Source organism: Pelobates fuscus, chromosome 6, assembly GCF_036172605.1.
Source record: "Pelobates fuscus isolate aPelFus1 chromosome 6, aPelFus1.pri, whole genome shotgun sequence".
In the NCBI taxonomy this organism is placed as follows: domain Eukaryota; kingdom Metazoa; phylum Chordata; class Amphibia; order Anura; family Pelobatidae; genus Pelobates; species Pelobates fuscus.
This window is the reverse complement of record NC_086322.1, coordinates 170,161,258-170,183,176: the sequence shown is the minus strand read 5'-3', so window position 1 is coordinate 170,183,176 and position 21,919 is coordinate 170,161,258. Positions and strand designations below refer to the sequence as shown.

At 42.5% G+C, this 21,919-nt stretch overlaps 1 protein-coding gene across 3 annotated transcripts in view; it reads left to right on the top strand.

The window, feature by feature from the left end:
- Positions 1 to 12,181: 12,181 nt before the first annotated feature.
- The window catches only part of OTUD4 (OTU deubiquitinase 4), a 60,778-nt gene continuing 51,040 nt past the window's right edge, over positions 12,182 to 21,919 (top strand). For all 3 annotated transcript variants that reach the window (XM_063458481.1, XM_063458480.1, XM_063458479.1), the window contains exon 1: positions 12,182 to 12,733. In XM_063458481.1, the coding sequence (XP_063314551.1) occupies positions 12,587 to 12,733 (147 nt within the window). In that variant the 5' untranslated portion in view covers positions 12,182 to 12,586. The remainder of the gene's footprint in view (positions 12,734 to 21,919) is intronic.

Here is a 21,919-nt window from a genome sequence, read left to right as displayed (position 1 = left end):
TTACCTTTGTCGTGCAAGCCGTTTGTCCCCACCCACACCCATATATATTTACAATTCACCTTTGTAGGCCCTCTATTATTACAGGCCCACTCGTACGTTGGTTTCGGCACACCTCAACCAACTTTGCTTCTCCTTCTACATTCCATTACGTATTAGAAATTCCGAGCACAAATATATTATTACATATTTAGGCTGAGTGCTCAGTACATGTCTGGGAGCAGTATATATATATATATTATTACATAGCTGTGCTCAGTATATACCGGTATATTATTACATATTTGGGCTGAGTGCTCTGTACATGTCTGGGAGCAGTATATATATAATTACATAGCTGTGCTCAGTATATTTATTATTACATATTTGGGCTGAGTGCTCAGTACATGTCTGGGAGCAGTATATATATTATTACATAGCTGTGCTCAGTATATATACTATTACATAATTAGGCTGAGTGCTCAGTACATGTCTGGGAGCAGTATATATATTATTACATAACTATGCTCAGTATATATATATTATTACATATTTGGGCTCAGTACATGTCTGGGAGCAGTATATATATTATTACATAGCTGTGCTCGGTATATTTATTATTACATATTTGGGATGAGTGCTCAGTACATGTCTGGGAGCAGTATATATATTATTACATAGCTGTGCTCAGTATATATATTATTACATATTTAGGCTGAGTGCTCAGTACATATCTGGGAGCAGTATATATATTATTACATATCTGTGCTCAGTATATATATTATTACATATTTGGGCTGAGTGCTCAGTACATCTCTGGGAGCAGTATATATATTATTACATAACTATGCTCAGTATATATATTATTACATATTTGGGCTCAGTACATGTCTGGGAGCAGTATATATATTATTACATAACTATGCTCAGTATATATATTATTACATATTTGGGCTCAGTACATGTCTGGGAGCAGTATATATATTATTACACAGTACTAGCTCAGTATATATATATTATTACATAGCTGTGCTCAGTATATATAATATTACATATTTGGGCTCAGTACATGTCTGGGAGCAGTATATATATTATTACATATTTGGGCTCAGTACATGTCTGGGAGCAGTATATATATTATTACACAGTACTAGCTCAGTATATATATTATTACATAGCTGTGCTCAGTGTATATATTATTACATATTTGGGCTCAGTACATGTCTGGGAGCAGTATATATATTATTACACAGTACTAACTCAGTATATATATTATTGCATAGCTGTGCTCAGTATATATAATATTACATATTTGGGCTCAGTACATGTCTGGGAGCAGTATATATATTATTACACAGTACTAACTCAGTATATATATTATTACATAGCTGTGCTCAGTATATATAATATTACATATTTGGGCTCAGTACATGTCTGGGAGCAGTATTTATATTATTACATAGCTGTGCTCAGCATATATATTATTACATATTTGGGCTCAGTACATGTCTGGGAGCAGTATATATATTATTACATAGCTGTGCTCAGTATATACATTATTACATATTTGGGCTCAGTACATGTCTGGGAGCAGTATATATATTATTACACAGTACTAACTCAGTATATATATTATTACATAGCTGTGCTCAGTATATATAATATTACATATTTGGGCTCAGTACATGTTTGGGAGCAGTATATATATTATTACATAGCTGTGCTCAGTATATATATTATTACATATTTGGGCTCAGTACATGTCTGGGAGCAGTATATATATTATTACATAGCTGTGCTCAGTATATATATTATTACATATTTGGGCTCAGTACATGTCTGGGAGCAGTATATATATTATTACACAGTACTAACTCAGTATATATATTACTGATGTAGAATTATTAAAAATCTTTATTGTACTTGTATTGAATTATTGTACTAACTCCATTTTAACTTCATACCGTGACAAATCCTCCATTTTGTCCTCCTAACCTGACTTCTTCATTCCTCCATTTTGTCCTCATAACCTAACTTCTACATTTTAAAACTACATTACATGACAGAATTTCCCAGCACACCTAACAATGGACAAAGACTGTATTTTCTATAAAGACATGATTGACTCAGGAACTGCTGACTTTCCCCTCACTCGCAACATAGTATAATTTGAAGGCCATGAGAACACAGTAGTAATGAAATGTTCTATTCATAAGAGACCTTGCACCTGGCCACGAGGCCTGAGATCACCGACCGTGTAAAATGACGCTCAGGACCCCCCTTGTCCCACCCGTGTCCAGAACAATCCCACCTCTCGGTGGGTGGGCACGGGACTAACCACTTAGTTTTTAAGCCAATTAATAATATTGATAGGTGGACACTAATTCCGACACTTAACAATTAATCCAATTAATGATGTTTATTTGCTGATACTCTAATAATCAATGATGACGCAAAATGCCTCTTAAAAGGGCCTGCGCGCCCGTTTTTTAATCACTTGCCAATAAATTTTCTCGAAGTTATTTTAACCTGAACTCTGTGTGTCAGACTTAATTACTTCAGCGTATATACGCAATTCAATTTTCTTAATTTGGACAGGAACAGATAGACATTTAAACATTTTGGTTTACTGCTAAAAAGTACCATAACAACTTGGCGCCCAACGTGGGGCATCGGGCTATGTCCGGCCGGTGAGCCGTCCTAAGGAAGACGCAGTTGGACGGAGGAATCCGGGGGGAAGGAAAGGAGATTGATCACCTCCAGGTACACGGTAGAGACTTCTGCAGAGCCACCGGTATGTTCCGGCCCCTTTGATTGACCCGTCCACGTGTCTGTGACTGCTTCCCGGGAGGACATCAAAGACAGGTAATATCTTGCCCGGTGTCTCGTTACTCACTTGTTTACCTGCATTTTAGTCTATCTGTTGCCTGGGTATGTTTGAATTGTTTGCCTGTTTCCCCATTTTGAGATAAAGGGGGGTGGACCTGCAGGGGATTTGCCTGGGGTTCTCTGTTTTGTTTGTTTTCCCCTTTTTGGGATAAAGGGGGGCGGACCTGAGGGGATTTGCCTGGGTCTTCAGTTTGTCTGTCTATCTGTTTGTATTTTACCCCTTTTGGGATAAGGGGGGTGGACCTGAGGGGATTTGCCTGGGTCTTCTGTTGCCTGTTTTACTCCTTTTAGGAACCACGGTGCTGTGGTTGTAGGGAAAAAGGGGGGTTGACCTGTGGATGTGTTCCTGGGGGTCTTCTTTGCCTGTTTTACTCTTTTAGGAGCCCCGTGGCTGGGGCTGTATGGAAAAAGAGGTGTGTTGGATCTGTGGAGATTGTGTAGACTCATAGTTTCCTGGGGATCCTTCTTGTGTCACTTTGATAGCCTAGCTAGCTTCTCTGTGCACGTAACTCTGCTTGCAGAGTGGTGGTACCCTCCAGCTTTGAGCGCTGAGCTGGAGCCATTCCAATTTTTTTTTAGCATATTTGGTGGATGAATTCGGGCAGGCATTGCTGTCTTCATCGCCACGTGGTAGTGAGACCTGTAAGTGGGTTTTTATAGGGGCACTACGAGGGTGAGGGTAGCGCAGACACTATTAGTGGGCTGCTGTGACAAGGGAGGCTGGCGGAACTCGGACCGGTGTCAGTTGTTTTCCGCGGCCGCAGGTAGTGGAGACACTACGAGGTTGAGGGAGGTGACTTTGGAGTAAGCACACGAGTAAAGGAAAGGAATTACTGTTGATTTCATTTGAACTGTGATGCATGCACTGTATTTCAATTGTATTGTTGTCTTGTTTGTTTAATTAGGAGTCTCATGAACTCCTGTGTCTGTCTCTAAGGATTTTCCTTGCCTTTCATCTTTTCTACACTTACTATACTATTATACTATCCACTCCCATTTCTCTTAATAGAGAAGTGATTGGTCACACACTTCTCGCCTCGCTCCAATCCGTGTCTACCACCCCGGGTAGGCGGATTCAGTGACTAGTCTACGTTTTGGGAAGACGCACTTGAGAAAGACCCACGGTTCTCAGGTGGCAGTCGAGCATTGTAGACGTTCCCGTTCAGTTTCCTTCTCTCTCCCTATATTTAGGACGCAGGTATAGGGGAAAGAAGGATTATGGGACAGGATTTGAGTAAGCCCAGTAAGGGCTGGTTAGCATGTGATTTAGTTGAAGACAGAGAGGGTGAGGAGATGGTTAAAGGTGTTGAAAAGATTGCAAAAGTATGTAAAATTGCTGTACCGACATGTGGAAGATTGCAACCAGAAAGTTGGCGTAGGTTACTGACAGAAAAGAAAGGCAAGCTTACAGATAATGATTTATTAAAGACTGCTGAAGCATGGTACAGAGTAGCGAAGGCTATTCAGCAGGAAGGTTGGGTTGAGGAAGAAGTAAATCACAAAGGTGTGAAATTGTTTGTGTATCATAATAATTGTGTTGCTGGGGTATTCCCCCAGCCAGCACCCCAAAATGGCGCCCAGGGGATGTCTATCCCCAAGGTTCAGTCAGCAATAGGTGATAGCCAGCTGACTATGTTCCCCACTCCCAATCCTCCCGACGCCCATCCCATCACCTCCCCCGTCTGCCCGGTCCTGAATTCTGACGGATCTTTCTTTTCCCCTTTCCCACCTCTAACACTCCCATCAACCTCATCCATCCCTGCACTACCTTCTGCACCTAATCCTAACATTTCATCTGCCATTTCTTCTCTACACTCCCTCTCCGTTAACAACTCTACCCTCCCTTCTGTATCCACCCAACTAACTACCTCCTCCTCCCTTGCTCCGGCTCCTCCTTCTACACCCACCTCTACCAATCCTTCTTCGTCCTCTCCCGTGCCCACTTCCGCCCCAGTCCAATACCCCACCTCCTTAAATATAAATCCCCACCCAACTCTCCTGCCCTCCCCAGCCTGGCCATACCCCTTCCCGTATCCCATGGCCCTGCCCTATCCAAACTATCCATACCCCCTTCCCCAAGCCACTCCCCAGGTTCCGGTCATGCCCAGTACGGCACAGTCTGCCCCGGATGTGCCCACATCCAACATGGCCGCCGCTTCTTCCCTTAACCCCAACGCAGCTTCCTTTCACGCCCCCAATATGGCGGCCCCCAGTCATTCAGCCCTGATGCCAGTACTTCCCGGTGACTATTTATCCCACGACTACGACCCACAAGCCACCCTTGCATCTGGGACTCCCTCCCATCCCCCGGTTCTGACACCTCAAGCGGGCCCCTCACGTAGAAGGGCCCAGATCGTAGAAATAGAGGAAGAGGATGACAGGGTATCCCAGGATTCATTAGAGGCTGTGGGAGCCTCAGCTCATCGTTCTATCGATGATCCCTTTGGACACAAGGGTCGGGGAGAACGGGCCCCTCCCAAGTATGTTGCCTTTAACCCCACTCAAGCTAGTGCTTTAATGAAGGCACTCCCTGACCCAGAAAAGCAACCTATGCCTTTTTACCGAGGGATAGTTCAGATTCAAAAGACATATTCCGCCGCATGGCGTGATCTGCTGAGCATTTGTGCTATCAAAGCAGGGTATGCATATTGGCCAAGCATGGCCCGCCACCTCAGTACAGATCTGCTCTCCAGTGATGTTGATTACCCCTCCGGGGTAACCTTTTGCAACCAATTAAGAGAATGGGCTAAGGACAAACTTGCAGATCAGGCAGCTGGCCTTACTGATGTCATACAAGATAAAGGAGAATCAGTGGAAAGGTTTCATGCTAGACTGTATCAAATGTTCACAGATTTGGGGTTTGATCTTACTGACAAGATTCATTCACAAATGCTGTCAGGTGCGTTTGTCCAAGGAGTTAAAGACTCTATACGCAAAGGAATCATTGCTGCACGCCCAGAATATAAGGTTGTTCCTCTGGATACTCTGCTTTTAGTTGCCAGAGGTTTAGAATCTGCCCAGACCCCAAGAAGACCCACCTCGGCTCCTCTCATGGTGTCCCGCTCCACACCTGTTCCCAAGGGAACCAGACCGGAGGAGGGACATTGTTTTAATTGCTAAGCTAAAGGACATTTTAAAAGTGATTGCCCAGAACCAAAGAGAGAGCCAAGAAAGCCGCCCAGGCCTGCCCCGGCCCCCAAGGCCGAGAAGGAGGTTCCGATAATTGAGGAACCAGATGATTAGGAAATTGGCAAGCCTGTGTCATTAACCCCTGTCATGGCAGTGACTACAGGGGACAGAGGGGGGCCACTTGCTACAGTGACTTTACCCATTGAGGGCCAACCAACCACATTTCTTGTTGACACAGGTGCAGCCCGTAGTGTTCTGCGAGAACAAGACCTGCCTGACCCATCTTTTCTGTCCAATATTGATGTCTCTTGTGTTGGAGTGGATGGCCAGCCAAGACACAGCCCTCTAACAACTCCACTACGAGTTGGCTCTAACCTGCTTGCTCGCTTTGTAGTATCCTCCACTTGCCCAATTAACCTATTAGGCGCTGATGTCCTCTCACGCCTGCAGGCATCTATCACCTTCACTCCAGATGGACAAGTAGAAATGTCTACACCTCTATCTGATTCAGATACCTCAGCTCTATGCTCCATACCTCTGATGCTGCAGTTAGCAGTCCCCCCTGGATCATCGAGGTACAAACCAAATATTACTCCTGAACCTTGCTATGAAGATGAGCTATACCACTGGACAAAGGTGGAGCTCACCGCTCAAGATTTCTATTGTGACTCTGAAGGCAATAGCATGGTTCTGATCCAACTACCTCAAGAACTTAACTACCTCTACCGCCATTGGGATACTGCTATCCCACATATTCCTGTTACCAAGTTGAAGACAAGGTCATGGAATGATCTTGGGCCCATGGCAAAGTTATGGGCCACCATGGATGAATCACAGCTACAGGAAAATGGTATTGTCAAATACCCAACAACTGACCTTCTGGAAGCATGGCCACGCCATTTCCTGGAAGAAGAATTTCAAGATCTGGTCATAGTGAATGATTATGATCCAGAAACACCCCATGACTGTTTTGAACAAATGAAGATGGAGACAGTGCACTTACCAACTGTGCATGAGAATCCATTGCCAGATCCAGATTTTACCCTGTTTGTGGACGGATCAAGGTATGCTGATGAAGAAGGGAGATACCATACAGGATACGCCGTAACCACAACAGATGAAGTTATCAAATCATCACCTTTGCCACCAGCAATGTCTGCGCAAGAAGCTGAGTTACAAGCCCTAACTTCAGCATGCAAAATTGCCGAAGGAAAACGTGCCAACATCTATACAGATTCAAGATATGCTCTGGGTGTGGCACATGACTTCGGCCTCATCTGGAAGACAAGAGGATTTCTTACCACTGCCGGTACACCAGTCAAACACAGCTCTGCAATCAAGGATCTAATGGATGCCCTCCTACTCCCTGAAGAAGTGGCCGTTCTGAAAGTGAAGGCACATGGGAAGTTGGATACAGATGAAGCAAAGGGCAACCATTTGGCTGATCAGGCTGCTAAGCAAGCAGCCAGAGATTTGCAGGAAGTGGATGAAGAAGTGTCCGGACAAGAAGAAGAAGTACCTATTTTTGCTTTGCAAACTCTTCCTACTGATTTAAGAATTCTGCGAGAACAGCAAGCTGCAATTACCCCTGAAGAAATCCAGAAATGGAAGAATAAAGGAGCTGTCCTAAAGGATGGGGTATACTACAACAACTTCAAATTCTGCCTTCCAAAAAATGTATATCCAGCAGTTGTCCAATGGGCACATGGACCTGCACATTTGTCAAAAGACTTAATGGCCGCCCTCATACAGACGTATTATGAAGCACCTGGAATCACAACATTGATCAACAGCTTCTGTAGGGCCTGTGTCATTTGTGCAAAATGCAATCCAGGAAAACCAATCAAGGTGCCTCCAAAACACCTGGCAAAACCCATGTACCCATTCCAGAGAATTCAAATTGACCATATACAAATGCCCAAGAGTGGGCCTCATGAATATGCACTAGTGATAGTGGATATGTTTTCAGGCTGGCCAGAAGCCTACCCTGTGGCCAATATCACTGCAAAAACAACAGCAAAACGTCTACTTACAGACATTGTATGTAGATTTGGACTTCCAGAAGTCATTGAGAGTGATCAAGGCCCAGCTTTTACAGCAACAGTGACTAAAGAAATTTGGACTGCTCTGGGGGTGACCCTAGCCTTTCACACCCCTTACCACCCACAAAGTAGTGGTAAAGTAGAGCGCATGAACGGCACTCTAAAAGCCAGAATGTTAAAAATGTCACAAGAAACAAAGATGCCCTGGCCAGAAAGCCTGTCAATAGCTTTATTCAGCGTTAGGCACACACCTAGAGGGAAGCACTCATTATCCCCATATTCTATTTGGAACAGCACCCAGACTAGGTTGTTATTATCCGCAACAGTTACAGCTCCAATCAGATGTTTTAGTAGATTATGTAACTGAACTTGCAAGTGCCTTAAACAAAATACATGCCCAAGTTTTCTCTTCAATTCCAGATCCCGATTTGGATACAGGTACCCACAGCCTGCTTCCCGGAGATTGGGTTCTGGTCAAGAAATTTGTGCGGAAAAATACCCTGGAACCAAGATTTGACGGTCCATTCCAAGTTCTCCTGATCACCGCAACCTCCGTCAAAGTGGCCGGCAGGCCAAATTGGATCCACGCTTCCCATTGCAAGAAGTCTCCTGCCCCAGAGGAAGCAGATACCGCACAAGCATGTACCTCTGGTACATAATCTCCTTAATTAGTTCAATCAAGGCCCAGCAGGTAGCCATTACTAAGGATATTAGTGGGTACACCTTTTGGTATAATTCATCATGTACCCATGTGGCTACCTATACCTTTGATTATTGTGATATTGTAGAATGCCCGTTCCCTACATCACAAATTCAGAACATCTATAGAGATATTCCCCATTCAAAAGACCCATATGTTTGTGTAGTGGACAAACAATGGGGGCACAATTGTGACCATTGGGGGGCGGCGGGATGGAATGCCGGGCCTGCCTGGGGTTACAAGCCAAAAAGTGCCTTATCTAAAGTAGATGATCAAGAGAATGACTTTGAGGAAGCCTGGGGGAGGTACACCAATGAAATTAATTCTTAACATTGAGCATCCAAGTCCGACAGATGCAGACCAATATGTAATGGGAATGTATTGGAAAAAGGGTTCCTATAAAAAGTTAGGGCATTTCTACCTTAAAGATATGTGCAACTCTTCTGAGTGGCAAGGGGCCACCCATATGGTCCCCAATCCATTAAAACCTCACATCCAGACCTTTCAAGATATGATGGCCATTGCTAATCCCACCTTTGAAGATACCATGGCCGCAGAAACAGGTTTTAATGATGTAAATTTATGGTTAGAATGGATGAAATATAATGCTAATAAGCATAATAAGACTGCATGCTATGTGTGTGGCGGTGCCCGGCCTCACCTGGGCACTGTGCCTTTAATCCTGCCAGTAGATATAGAAGCATGTGTTTTGAGCCTTTTTGCCTATCATTATGATTTTAACAGGTCCATATGTAAAGCATGGACAAAGGAGTATCCTCTCCTAACCCAGGATGTCAAACCCCCAGATGGTATTACAGTATATAAAGGTAATTACACTTGTTATGCTAATTATGATGGAATTGGCAGATTCTTCGGCAACTTCTCCAAGGGGTATTGTGCTACCTACAGGAATGTCTCCATGAACTTGTTGCAGTTTCACACTAGGTCATTGGGGGATATTTACTGGTTGTGTGGGGATTTACAGTTAAGATCCAGGATGGACAAGGAGTGGTGGGGGGAGTGTACCTTGGCTAAAGCCATTATGCCCATACACATCATCTCTGACACGCACCTCATTACTCATGAGTCCAGACACACTAAGGTTAAGCGCGAAGCCCCAGTGAAGGGAAGTTTTGACCCTCATGTTTATATTGATGCCATTGGGGTGCCTAGGGGGGTGCCCAATGAATTTAAAGCAAGAGATGAAGTTGCTGCAGGATTTGAATCACTTTTTGCCATGGTTACCACAAACAAGAATTTAAATTGGAGAAATTACATTTATTATAATCAACAGCGTTTTGTTAATTATACCAGAGATGCCCTCCAGGGATTGGCCGAACAGTTGCAGGCCACATCCCAAATGGCCTTCCAGAATAGAATGGCCTTAGATATGATCTTAGCCGAAAAGGGAGGGGTATGTAAAATTTTGCCCGACACCATGACATGTTGTACCTACATCCCAGAAAACACAGGCCCTAATGGTAAAGTTACATTAGCCATAGAGAAATTAAATGACCTGTCTGAAGAGTTAAAAAGGAATTCTGGGATAAAAGATCCCTGGGAAAGATGGTTTGGTTGGATGACAGGATGGCAAAAAGCTTTAATGCATATTGGTATGGCAATACTAATTTTTCTTTTTATCTTTGCTCTTCTCTTTTGTTGTGTCCTCCCTTGTCTGAGAAAATCCCTCATGAAGACTGTTGACCAAGCGGCACCCACTTTCACACATCTCGAAGTTGATGACCAAGACCTCCAAGATCTCAACTCACCCTGTTTACCGCTGCAAACTATCCCTTTTGTTGATAAAGTGCGAGAATTCTAGGAAGGGACCAGCTTAGGGACAGCATCTGTCAGTGAATGGTAAAGACCCCGTGTGGAGAAGTGGTGGGCAAGCCATCATGGGCCACCCATGGGAGTGAAGTGTTCGAGAGCCATGCTGACGATGAGTTAGCCTATCAGGGTCAGCTCTAGGGACAGACTTGCACTTTGCATTAACATCTAGCTAGCGGCCACGGGGTTTCTGTGCCTTTGGGTTAACACGTCTTCTGGTACTAACTAATAAAGTTTTTATCTCTTAGAATCTAACATTTCATAGGGGGGACTGATGTAGAATTATTAAAAATCTTTATTGTACTTGTATTGAATTATTGTACTAACTCCATTTTAACTTCATACCGTGACAAATCCTCCATTTTGTCCTCCTAACCTGACTTCTTCATTCCTCCATTTTGTCCTCATAACCTAACTTCTACATTTTAAAACTACATTACATGACAGAATTTCCCAGCACACCTAACAATGGACAAAGACTGTATTTTCTATAAAGACATGATTGACTCAGGAACTGCTGACTTTCCCCTCACTCGCAACATAGTATAATTTGAAGGCCATGAGAACACAGTAGTAATGAAATGTTCTATTCATAAGAGACCTTGCACCTGGCCACGAGGCCTGAGATCACCGACCGTGTAAAATGACGCTCAGGACCCCCCTTGTCCCACCCGTGTCCAGAACAATCCCACCTCTCGGTGGGTGGGCACGGGACTAACCACTTAGTTTTTAAGCCAATTAATAATATTGATAGGTGGACACTAATTCCGACACTTAACAATTAATCCAATTAATGATGTTTATTTGCTGATACTCTAATAATCAATGATGACGCAAAATGCCTCTTAAAAGGGCCTGCGCGCCCGTTTTTTAATCACTTGCCAATAAATTTTCTCGAAGTTATTTTAACCTGAACTCTGTGTGTCAGACTTAATTACTTCAGCGTATATACGCAATTCAATTTTCTTAATTTGGACAGGAACAGATAGACATTTAAACATTTTGGTTTACTGCTAAAAAGTACCATAACATTATTACATAGCTGTGCTCAGTATATATAATATTACATATTTGGGCTCAGTACATGTCTGGGAGCAGTATATATATTATTACATAGCTGTGCTCAGTATATATATTATTACATATTTGGGCTCAGTACATGTCTGGGAGCAGTATATATATTATTACACAGTACTAGCTCAGTATATATATTATTACATAGCTGTGCTCAGTATATATAATATTACATATTTGGGCTCAGTACATGTCTAGGAGCAGTATATATAATATTACATATTTGGGCTCAGTACATGTCTGGGAGCAGTATATATATTATTACATAGCTGTGCTCAGTATATATATTATTACATATTTGGGCTCAGTACATGTCTGGGAGCAGTATATATATTATTACATATGTGGGCTCAGTACATGTCTGGGAGCAGTATATATATTATTACATAGCTGTGCTCAGTATATATATTATTACATATTTGGGCTCAGTACATGTCTGGGAGCAGTATATATATTATTACATATGTGGGCTCAGTACATGTCTGGGAGCAGTTCTGCGCCTGTCCAAGGTGATCACACAGCACTTCCTGCTCCTCCTCCTCCCGCACACAGTGTGCCGCCCTGCCCCGGACTCTCTACAAAACTGAAAACAAAACTTTTCCCCCCCTCCTGCGCTGTGCAGTCACTTTCGTTTCCCGTGCCCCTGTCATCGTGCAGTGTGCCCCCGCTGTGACTGGCAGCTCGCTCTCCCGGTGGCACTCGCCAGCCATGCTCGCGGCTCCTTGCTGACAGTGGCGTGTTAGCAGGGGGCCCTGTCTGTCACCTCCAGCTGGCACCGCACGTGGGGAGCCCTGCATGCCGCTCTCTCACCCTCTCATGCCCCCCACATACAGGATCCATGCCACACCGCCTGCCTCTTCCTCTCTGCCAGCCTTCCCTCTGCCAGGCAGGCTAGACCAGGAGCAGCTCGCCAGTCTGTGCTTGGCATTTGTGGCTGTGAGCAGGGATGGATGGGCACGGCACAGAGGGCACAGCCCATGGTGCCAGCAGTAAGGAGGAGGAAGCCATGGACTTGTATCTGAGGTCTCAGGGATTGTTCAGGAAGAAGATTGCGAAGGATGGCTCCTGTCTGTTCAGGGCAGTGGCTGAGCAGGTATTGTATAACAGTCAGCCCTCACACTAAATGTTTCCCCTATTAACAGCTATTGACATTTTAGGAGGTCTGTACTAGAGGCTTCTGTGTATCATCCAAAAAAGGGGATATGTGTGCCCATCACGAATATTCAATCATGCTATGCATGAGTGTGGGGGGAGGTTTCCCTAAGGTCTGTACATTTATTGGGCCTTCTGAAATGAGCATAGTTAGTTTTGTTGACATAGTAATGGTTGGAGTTTTTATATCCTATTTACATGTAACTTATCACTGTGATGTATGTTTGAAAATTGAGTTTATTGGTAGTTGTTTATATACACAGGATTTGTTCTAATTTAAAAATGACAGTGGCCCATGTCACCCTCCCCACCTCCATGAGTTTTTCATAAACAGAATCTTTGTAAAATGCAATGATTGTGTATCACATAATTTCCAACGCGATTAAAAGATATGCGAAGACAAAGTAGTGCCTATTTTATCTTCGTATTTTTCTTTTGCTTGACAAAAGGCTTTGCTACCTTTGTCAAGCAAATGTCATTTTCCTCAGCTGTCACCAGTGTGGTTGTAGAAAGAGAGGCCCTGTTTATAGAGTGGCATTCTCTGTAAACCTCAGTGTTGGACTCTCTGGCATGTACAAAACTACAACATTAATGTGGGCCTCTGGCAGCTGAAGCCCCAGGAACTGAAGTAGACAAATAGGAAGACCATGGTGGCGACAACGAAGGACAAGTTCAGATGTGTAACTCCCCTTCCCTTGCAACGCGTAGCCACTGGAGTCCCAGTGAAACCGTCGAGGGTCTTTGCAAATTATGCATGGACTCTAGACTTTGACAGAGCTGCTTTTAACCCCTTAAGGACACATGACATGTGTGACATGTCATGATTCCCTTTTATTCCAGAAATGTGGTCCTTAAGAGGTTAAAGATTCCCATCACACGTGTGTGTGTGTGTGTGTGTGTGTGTGTGTGTATATATATATACACACACACACACTAGAGGTGTCAAATGTCCTTATTGCGTTATCTTCTATACCAGTGGTTTCCCTTTTTTTTTTTTTTTTTTTTTAACTCTCGAGTACTCCTTGGCATCCCATTTCCATAAATAGTACCCCTTATATTAGCAAAATATTTGTAATTATTCTAGTTGCTGTTATTTAAAATGTACAGTATCTGCTTTTCTCTGTTCCAGGCTCCTCACCGTGCAGATACAGAGACTGACACACGTGCAGATACAAATTCTGACACACACAGATATAAACACTGACATACATACCGATGTACAGATAAAAACATTGACACTCATACGGATACATAATACAGATACAAGCACTGAGATACACATGCAAATGAAGAGACACACATACAGTTGCACAGACACAATGACACATGCACATACCCACAGAGAAAACACTGAGATATATATATATATATATATATATATATATATATATATATATATATTACACACTGAAACACATACAGTTGCACAGACACTCTGATGCACATACATGCAGATACACACACTGACATACATATAGTTGCAAGGACATACGTATACACACACTAACACATATACAAATGTAAAGACACACATGTACAAACATTGCCACACCTGCAGACAAACAGATGGCAACACTAATATACATACTGTTTAACACACATGCAGATACAAATACATGAAGATACACATACAGATGTAAACATTGACACAGAGATGTACAGAGACATACACATGTAGATACAGACACACATACTGACTCACATGCAGATAAACGGACATACAGATACAGACACATAGATACACACACTCGTATGCATACAGATACAATGACATACACAGATACCAGGGCCAGACCAAGACAGGGGTTTAATAAACCCACTAGATCTTAGTAATGTTGACTAAAATCTACTGGAGATTTAGTATATTAGAACTAAAACATTTCAGATGACTAAAACTAAAATGGCTTTTAGGTAAACAACTATGACTAAAACTAATTGAAATATACTGCCAAAATTAACACTGGATTGCATTGAAGCCAATAATTACTTACCCTTTCAGTATCCACAGTGTGGTGGATCCTAGCTGAAGTAGTCTGAATTGACTCCTTGCAGTTCTGCTCCTCATTCTGACTCCTGCATGTCCCGACCGACGCCTGTGCTAGCTATGTGGCCGTTACAGCACACATAGCCAGACACAAAAGGGAATTCTGACGCTCCCAGGTGCCTGCCCACAGCAACAGCCCTGCAGCAAATTGATGCAAGTAAAGTTCCCACTGACGTTCCGGCACGCACAGCTAGTAATCTCAGAGTGCCGGAAGTTCAGTGGGAAACGTCATAACCCTGAGGACCCAGCCAGCCCCAGATCAGCCTCCCTCTCCAGACTCCTATGATTTTTATTTTAGTTTTGAGCAGCCTCTCAGACATCTCTGGCAGACAAGCTGATTGGGGAAGACTGGGCTTTCCAGACAAAGTGCCGCCTGGAGCCATGGCCCCACTGAGACCAATGGATGGGCAGGCCCTGACAGATATATATATATATATATATATATATATATATATATATATATATATATATATATATATATATATATATATATATATATATATATATATATTCTCCCCCTCCCCACACCTTCACTCATACCATGGTATGTAGAATTGAGGGTGTCTATATTCTTTTGACCCATTTTAAATGCAGAGAAGATAATGTACTTAAAGGGACACTATAGTCACCAGAACAACTACAGCTTATTGAATTTGTTCTGGTGAGTAGAATCATTACCTGCAGGCTTTTTGCTGTAAACGCTCTCTTTTCAGAGAAAATGCAGTGTTTACATTACAGCCTAGTGATAACTTCACTGGCCACTCCTCAGATGGCTGTTAGAGATCCTTGCTGGGTCATGGCTGCCTAAAATGCATCCAAACATTCAGTGTCTCCTCCCTTTGCATGCAGACACTGAACTTTCCTCAGAGATTCATTGATTCAATTCATCTCTATGAGGATATGCTGATTGGCCAGGGCTGTGTTTGAATCATGCTGGCTCTGCCCCTGATCTGCCTCTTTGTCAGTTTCAGCCAATCCTATGGGGAAGCATTGTGATTGGATCAGGTTACCACTTCTGATGATGTCAGCAGACTGCTTGTTTTTCTGAGGCAGACAGGGCAGAGCCAGCAGCTTCAGGCTTGAATACAGTAAGACTTTTACTGTATTTATGAAGGCATGAGGGGCCCAGGGGGACTAGATGGTGGTTTTAACACTATAGTGTCAGGAATACATGCTTGTGTTCCTGACCCTATAGTGATCCTTTAAAGGACAACTGTCCCTAGTCACCTAGCCATAGTCACACCTCTGCATGTGACTTACACAGCCTTCCTAAACACTTCATGTAAAGAGTCATCTAATGTTTATACTTTATAGCAAATTCTGTTTAATTTAGAATTTCTTATCTCCTGCTCTGTTCATTGCTTGCTAGATCCTGCAGGAGCCTCCTGTGTGTGATTTAAAGTGACTCTCCAGTGCCAGGAAAACAAACAGTTTTCCTGGCACTGCAGGTCCCCAATCCCTCCCACCCCCCTTCAGTGACTTACCTGTATCCAGCGCCGATGTCCCTCGGCGCTGGTTCAGGGCTAGCCCACGCACCTATTGAGACCTATTGTGCATGCGTGGCCGCCGGCGGGGGAGACCTAATGCGCGTGCGCGCCTTAGACCTCCCCATAGGAAAGCATTGAAAAATGCTTTCACTGTTTTCCTATGGGGATTTCAGCGACGCTGGAGGTCCTCACATAGCGTGTGCAGAATGTGTGCTATAAACACGGAAGTGTCCTCTAGTGGCTGTCTAGTAGACAGCCACTAGAGGAGGAGTTAACCCTGTTTATGAAAGTTTATGAAGTTAACCCTGTTTATGAAAACTGCAATAATTACACTTGCAGGGTTAGGATAGTGGGAGTTGGCACCCATACCACTCCAATGGGCAGAAGTGGTCTGGGTGCCTGGAGTGTCCCTTTAAAGTTCAATTTACAGAGCAGGAGATAAAAACTAAGTTACAACTGATTGAAAATGAAACCATTTTGTTTTCATGCAGGTTGTGTCCCTTTATGTTTGCTTTTAACAAGTAGTAATGATTATGATAATAAATGTCACAATGACTGATTAACGCAACCGACATGGTGATTTCACGTAATAATTGATCAACTGCAGGGTTTAAAGTTTTCACTCATCCACTAGCCAAACTCCCCACGCTGTAGCTTGAAAGCCCCCCCCACACACACCCTTTATTTACTTGCCATAGCCCAGCGCCGATGTCCCTCGGCGGCACGTCGACGCTCTGCCCCCTCCTCCGTCTAATGCGCATGAGTGGCAAATGCTGCGTGCTCATTAGACTTCCACATAGGAAAGCATTGAATCATGAGGACCTCCAGCGTCAGATAACTGACCAAAAGTCTGTTGGGATCCTGGAACCGCTCCCAGTGGCTGTCTGGTAGACAGCCACTGAGGGCAGACTTAGCGCTGCAATGGTTAACATTGCAGCACTAGGTGCAAAAGGGACACAGCACCCAGACCACTTCAATGAGCTAAAGTGGTCTTGGTGCGTACAGCGTCCCTTTTTAAATAGAAATTCACGTTTTCCCAATGCGTTTGGTTAAGTCATTCCCTTAAAAAAACATGCACTTGGTGTTTTTTTTTTTTTAATCTTTCAGCTGCAGAAATGGCTTGTGCAGCTAATGACAATTTTCTATTTTTTAAACCATGTTAGAACTCTTTAAGGTTAATGAGGATATCCATTTTCATCTTGATTTTGTTTAAGGGGAGAGTGGTCTTATGCTATACCTTTCCTAAGGTTAAGAGATAATGCACTTTGAAGTTGAAACCATTAAACCATCACTATCTTGCCACAAAGATATCTGCAATGGCTAATAATAAATATATGTCCTCACATCTTTTATAGATGCCCACTATACTTTCCAGTAATACCATGGGGGGTACATATCTCATGACAACTTGGTTCATGCACTCGAAGTCTGGTTGTAAAGATGAAGTCAGGTGGGTTAGTAAAAATGCCAGGCATCATGTTATGCAGGATGTCTGCCCTTCAGCATATCCCATAATGCAGCTGGAAATTACACACAGCACCTGTCTGTCAAACAAAAACTCTTTACATTTACTGTGCTTGTTGCTACTTGCCCATTTCATTTTCCCCTATCTGGCACATTGTAAATGCTGACCTCTATAGCAAAGATTCAAGATAGACATTTAGCTTCTGGTGTCTTCTATATCCCCCTACTAAATGATATTCAATAACATCTTATTTTTGACATATCTTATTTTTGACAGTTAAAACACTTCTAACATGACTGCATCTGGAGTTAGGTTTTTGGGGATTTAGAGTGCTGTGGAAACGGTTTGACAAAATCCAGACTGGCTTCTTAGTATTCTAGCTGTAGTTGTTAAAATGCCTGGAGGGCACATTTAAACAGCCCTTCCTTTCATTATATATAAAGATTAAACATAGAGAAAATATAAAGTTTTCTCCTGTCTAAAGTCCTAGAAGGCATGCTCATAATGTCTTCCATAAAAAATGTAGCTGCAATTAATGTTAATGTTTAATTTTTTTTAAGACCATGCTAAATGTGTTTTTTTTTTTTTTTTTTTTTTGTTTTTTTTTTCTTTTATTGCCTTAAATGTGTATATGATCTTCTGGCCTACCTTCATATGTTACATTAAAGGAAGCTCTTGTATATTCTTCTTGGGGTTTTATTGATTTATTCGTCTAAATTTTAGAAGGGAAAAATGTCTATTTGTAAGTTTACAACTTTGGTGGACTGGTAACAAGGGAGAAAACTTGGGTAGGAAGGTCCAGGGCAGTTGGAAAAAGTATGCATTGACAGTCTCCACAACCTTATGCCATTTTACAATCCGCATAACCCCTTTCGGAATATCACTATCCATAACCTACTGGCTTTCCCTGCTTAAGAAGTCAGACCCACTACTTTCCCAGACACAGCCTTTTCACCGGGAGCCAACATTTTCAGTTGTTAATTGGTGAGTATAGTACTATGATATAGTTCTTGAGTGTCGGAGGAGGCATCAAGTATCTATCTATGAAAGGGCATGGTCCTTGAGACCATTCTCATTTCAGAGTGTGGCTTATATTAGCAGCAATTTTGTGAAAATCACTGCTGCTGTGTGGCACTTGACATTCACAATGTAGGTTTTGTCTTATGAGTGCAGCATACAACATGCACATATAATAGGGATGCACCAAAATAAAAATTCTGGGCGGAAACCGAAAATCCAGGATGCCCTTGGCTGAAAACTAAAAATGACTTATCCCCCGAAATGATTTGTGTAGGTTATGTAGTGTGTGTGTATGGAATATAGTGAGGTGTGGGAAAAGGATGTAGTGTGTAGGGAACATGGTGTGGTACAGTATTGGAACGTAATTTGTGTGTGTGTGTGTGGGGGGGGGGAACACGGTGTGGAATAGGGATTCAGCTTTATGTTTGTAGGTTATATTGAGTGTGTAAGGCACAGTGTGGGGTGGGCTAGGGATATAGTATGGGTAGGACACATAGAACTGTGTGGGATAGCGATGGCAAAGTGAGGGGGTGACAGGTGGCAGTAAGGGAGGGGGGAGGCTGGTGACAGTGTGAATGAGGGAGAGGGTGACAGTGAGGGGTGTTAGAAATACTTTTTTTTTTTTTTCTTCTTCTTCTTCTTCTTCATTCCCTGGTGGTCCGTTGGGCTGTCTCTCCAGTCTGCAACTGCATATCCCAGGCCATAGAAATTGAGTATTACTAATTTTCGGCAGATTTGCCCAAATTTTCAGCTAAAATGTGAGAGGCCCATTTTGGGCCAAAATTTCCGTGCATCCCTAGTTGATAACCTTTGGCATTCTAGATGTTGTGGATTAAATCTATAACCATGCTTTTACATCTATAATGTTGGCCAACGCACCGGGGAGATAAAGTCCACAATGTCTAGAGTGCCGATGTTGCCTCCTACTGATTTAATATGTTCTTTAAACGATCATGATAGGTATGGAATAATGTCTATCCAAATAGACCAGAATGAGTTGCTGCTAATTGGAGCCTCTCATTCTAGTGTAGGAGGGGCCTTCCTGCAACTTCTGACAGATCCACTAAACCAGGGTTGTTCAATCTTTTGGAAGTCGAAGGACACACAATTGATAACTCCTTGTATGCAACACAATGGCAATGAGGAGTGTTGTATTCATATGGCTTGATGTGATATGCCAGTAATCTCTCTCTTGCCTTCCAGCACTCACTAACGAATCACAGTTCAGTCTAGGAATCTTGACTCTTTGAGTCTGCAAGGGTGCAATTAGTGTGGTCTGGAGATGCAGACCATGCAATCTCCCACAAGACTTCCATGAACCATAGCTAATATGTGTGTGGTTTCCTGTGTCTTTGTATGTCATGTGTACTGTTTTACTTATTGCGGGTAGGGGTCAAAACAGAGCGCACACATTGCATACAGAACACATCCACTCCAACATGATACTCAACACAGCCATACACATTATAGTTGGCCAGCACCCAACACATGTACATACTACACACTCGCAACACAGACTACAGACATTACACACAGCCACCACACCCTATTCGAGGGGATGACAGAGAGAGACTATGAAGGGGCGGTCAGTGTTTAAGACACCTGGCGTTGGTCACTAAACGGCACATTTTCACAAATCAAAATATAAAGTATGGAGGCTGTTATGACAGTTGGAGAAATCTAAAAAAAAAAAAAAATGTTTTTAATTTAACATCAGTCTTTTTAATTTTGTGAAAAATCAGAGTTCATTAAATAAATGTCACTGTCAAGGTCCAGGACTCAAGACGGGGACCCGAATCAGAATTATTTTTATTTCTTTTCTGTGTCCGTACAAGTAGACTGGACTACAACCTTAATCCCTCGGACAAGTAGAATTATTATTATTATTAATAATTTTTTTTTTTTTACATTCACACCTCTGACAATAAAGAATCTGTTAATGACTGACGCTGTTATTTTTTAATTTTTTTTTTTTTTTTAATTTTACTAATAAATCCACATTTGAAACCATTTCCGTAGTAGCTAATCAGAGATGGTGCTCTGAAAAGCACTTTCTAGTCAAATGACTTAAAATATCCCGACTAGTATAGGCGTTATTAAATTATCAGAAATTTAGTGAGATGTGAGGTATTTAAACCAGCTCTTAAAATCTACAGTACAAACAGATGTTATTAAATCACCAGTAGTTCTTTAGTGAGGGATCTGGGAAGTATGTACATAAGCCCTTACATGAGCTGCTCTCTATACTAGGAGGACCCAGTTTGAGGTGTAACTCTATGGTTTGGGTTAGTCATGAGGCATTGTGACCAAGTTTTGTGCATGTCTAAAAGGCAACATCCGTAATTCTGTGACCTCACTAAAATTATTTTTTTGGGTATGCTTATTGAAAGCTGAGCTTTTCTGGTTATACAGGCTCAGCTTCTCGGTGAGAAATTACTGCACCAAGCTATTGTTATATGATTGATGGTGACCCGCAGCACATGGGTTGAGCACCCCTGTGCTAAACTGTGCTCCAAGTGATATTTTGCATGGGCATATCTAAAAGAGGCTCTCTGTATATAGAGTTTTCTTTTTCCTCTCTTTGGTATTCTTTGTTTATGTCCCCTGTCTTGGCTAAATGAAGCAGTTTTGGTGTATAGAGCATTTAGGAGTTAAATCACTTTGTTTATACAGCCCTAGCAACATCACTAAGCTAGAGTTGTTTTGGTGCTTAGTGTGCCCTTTTATTTTATTTTTTTTATTTATATTGTCTTTCCTAATATTTGTGTTCAGCAGAGTCTACCGAGTAAAACCGTACCCCCCATTGTACAGGTTTTATGGTGTCTTGGAAAGTTACAGGGTTAAATATAGTGCTAGCAAATTAAATTCCCTTTACTTTCAGCCTGAGTTGTCAAGCAAATCCCTCAAATTGTAATCAATAAAATTATTTAAAGGGACACTATAGTCACCCAGACCACTACAGCTCAATAAAGTGGTCTGGGTGCCAGGTCCCCCCAGTTTTAACCCTTCAGATGCAAACATGGCAGTTTCAGAGAAACTGCTATGTTTACATTGCAGGGTTAATCCAGCCTCTAGTTAAGTGGCTGTCTTCCTGCAACGCTGGATGCGAAA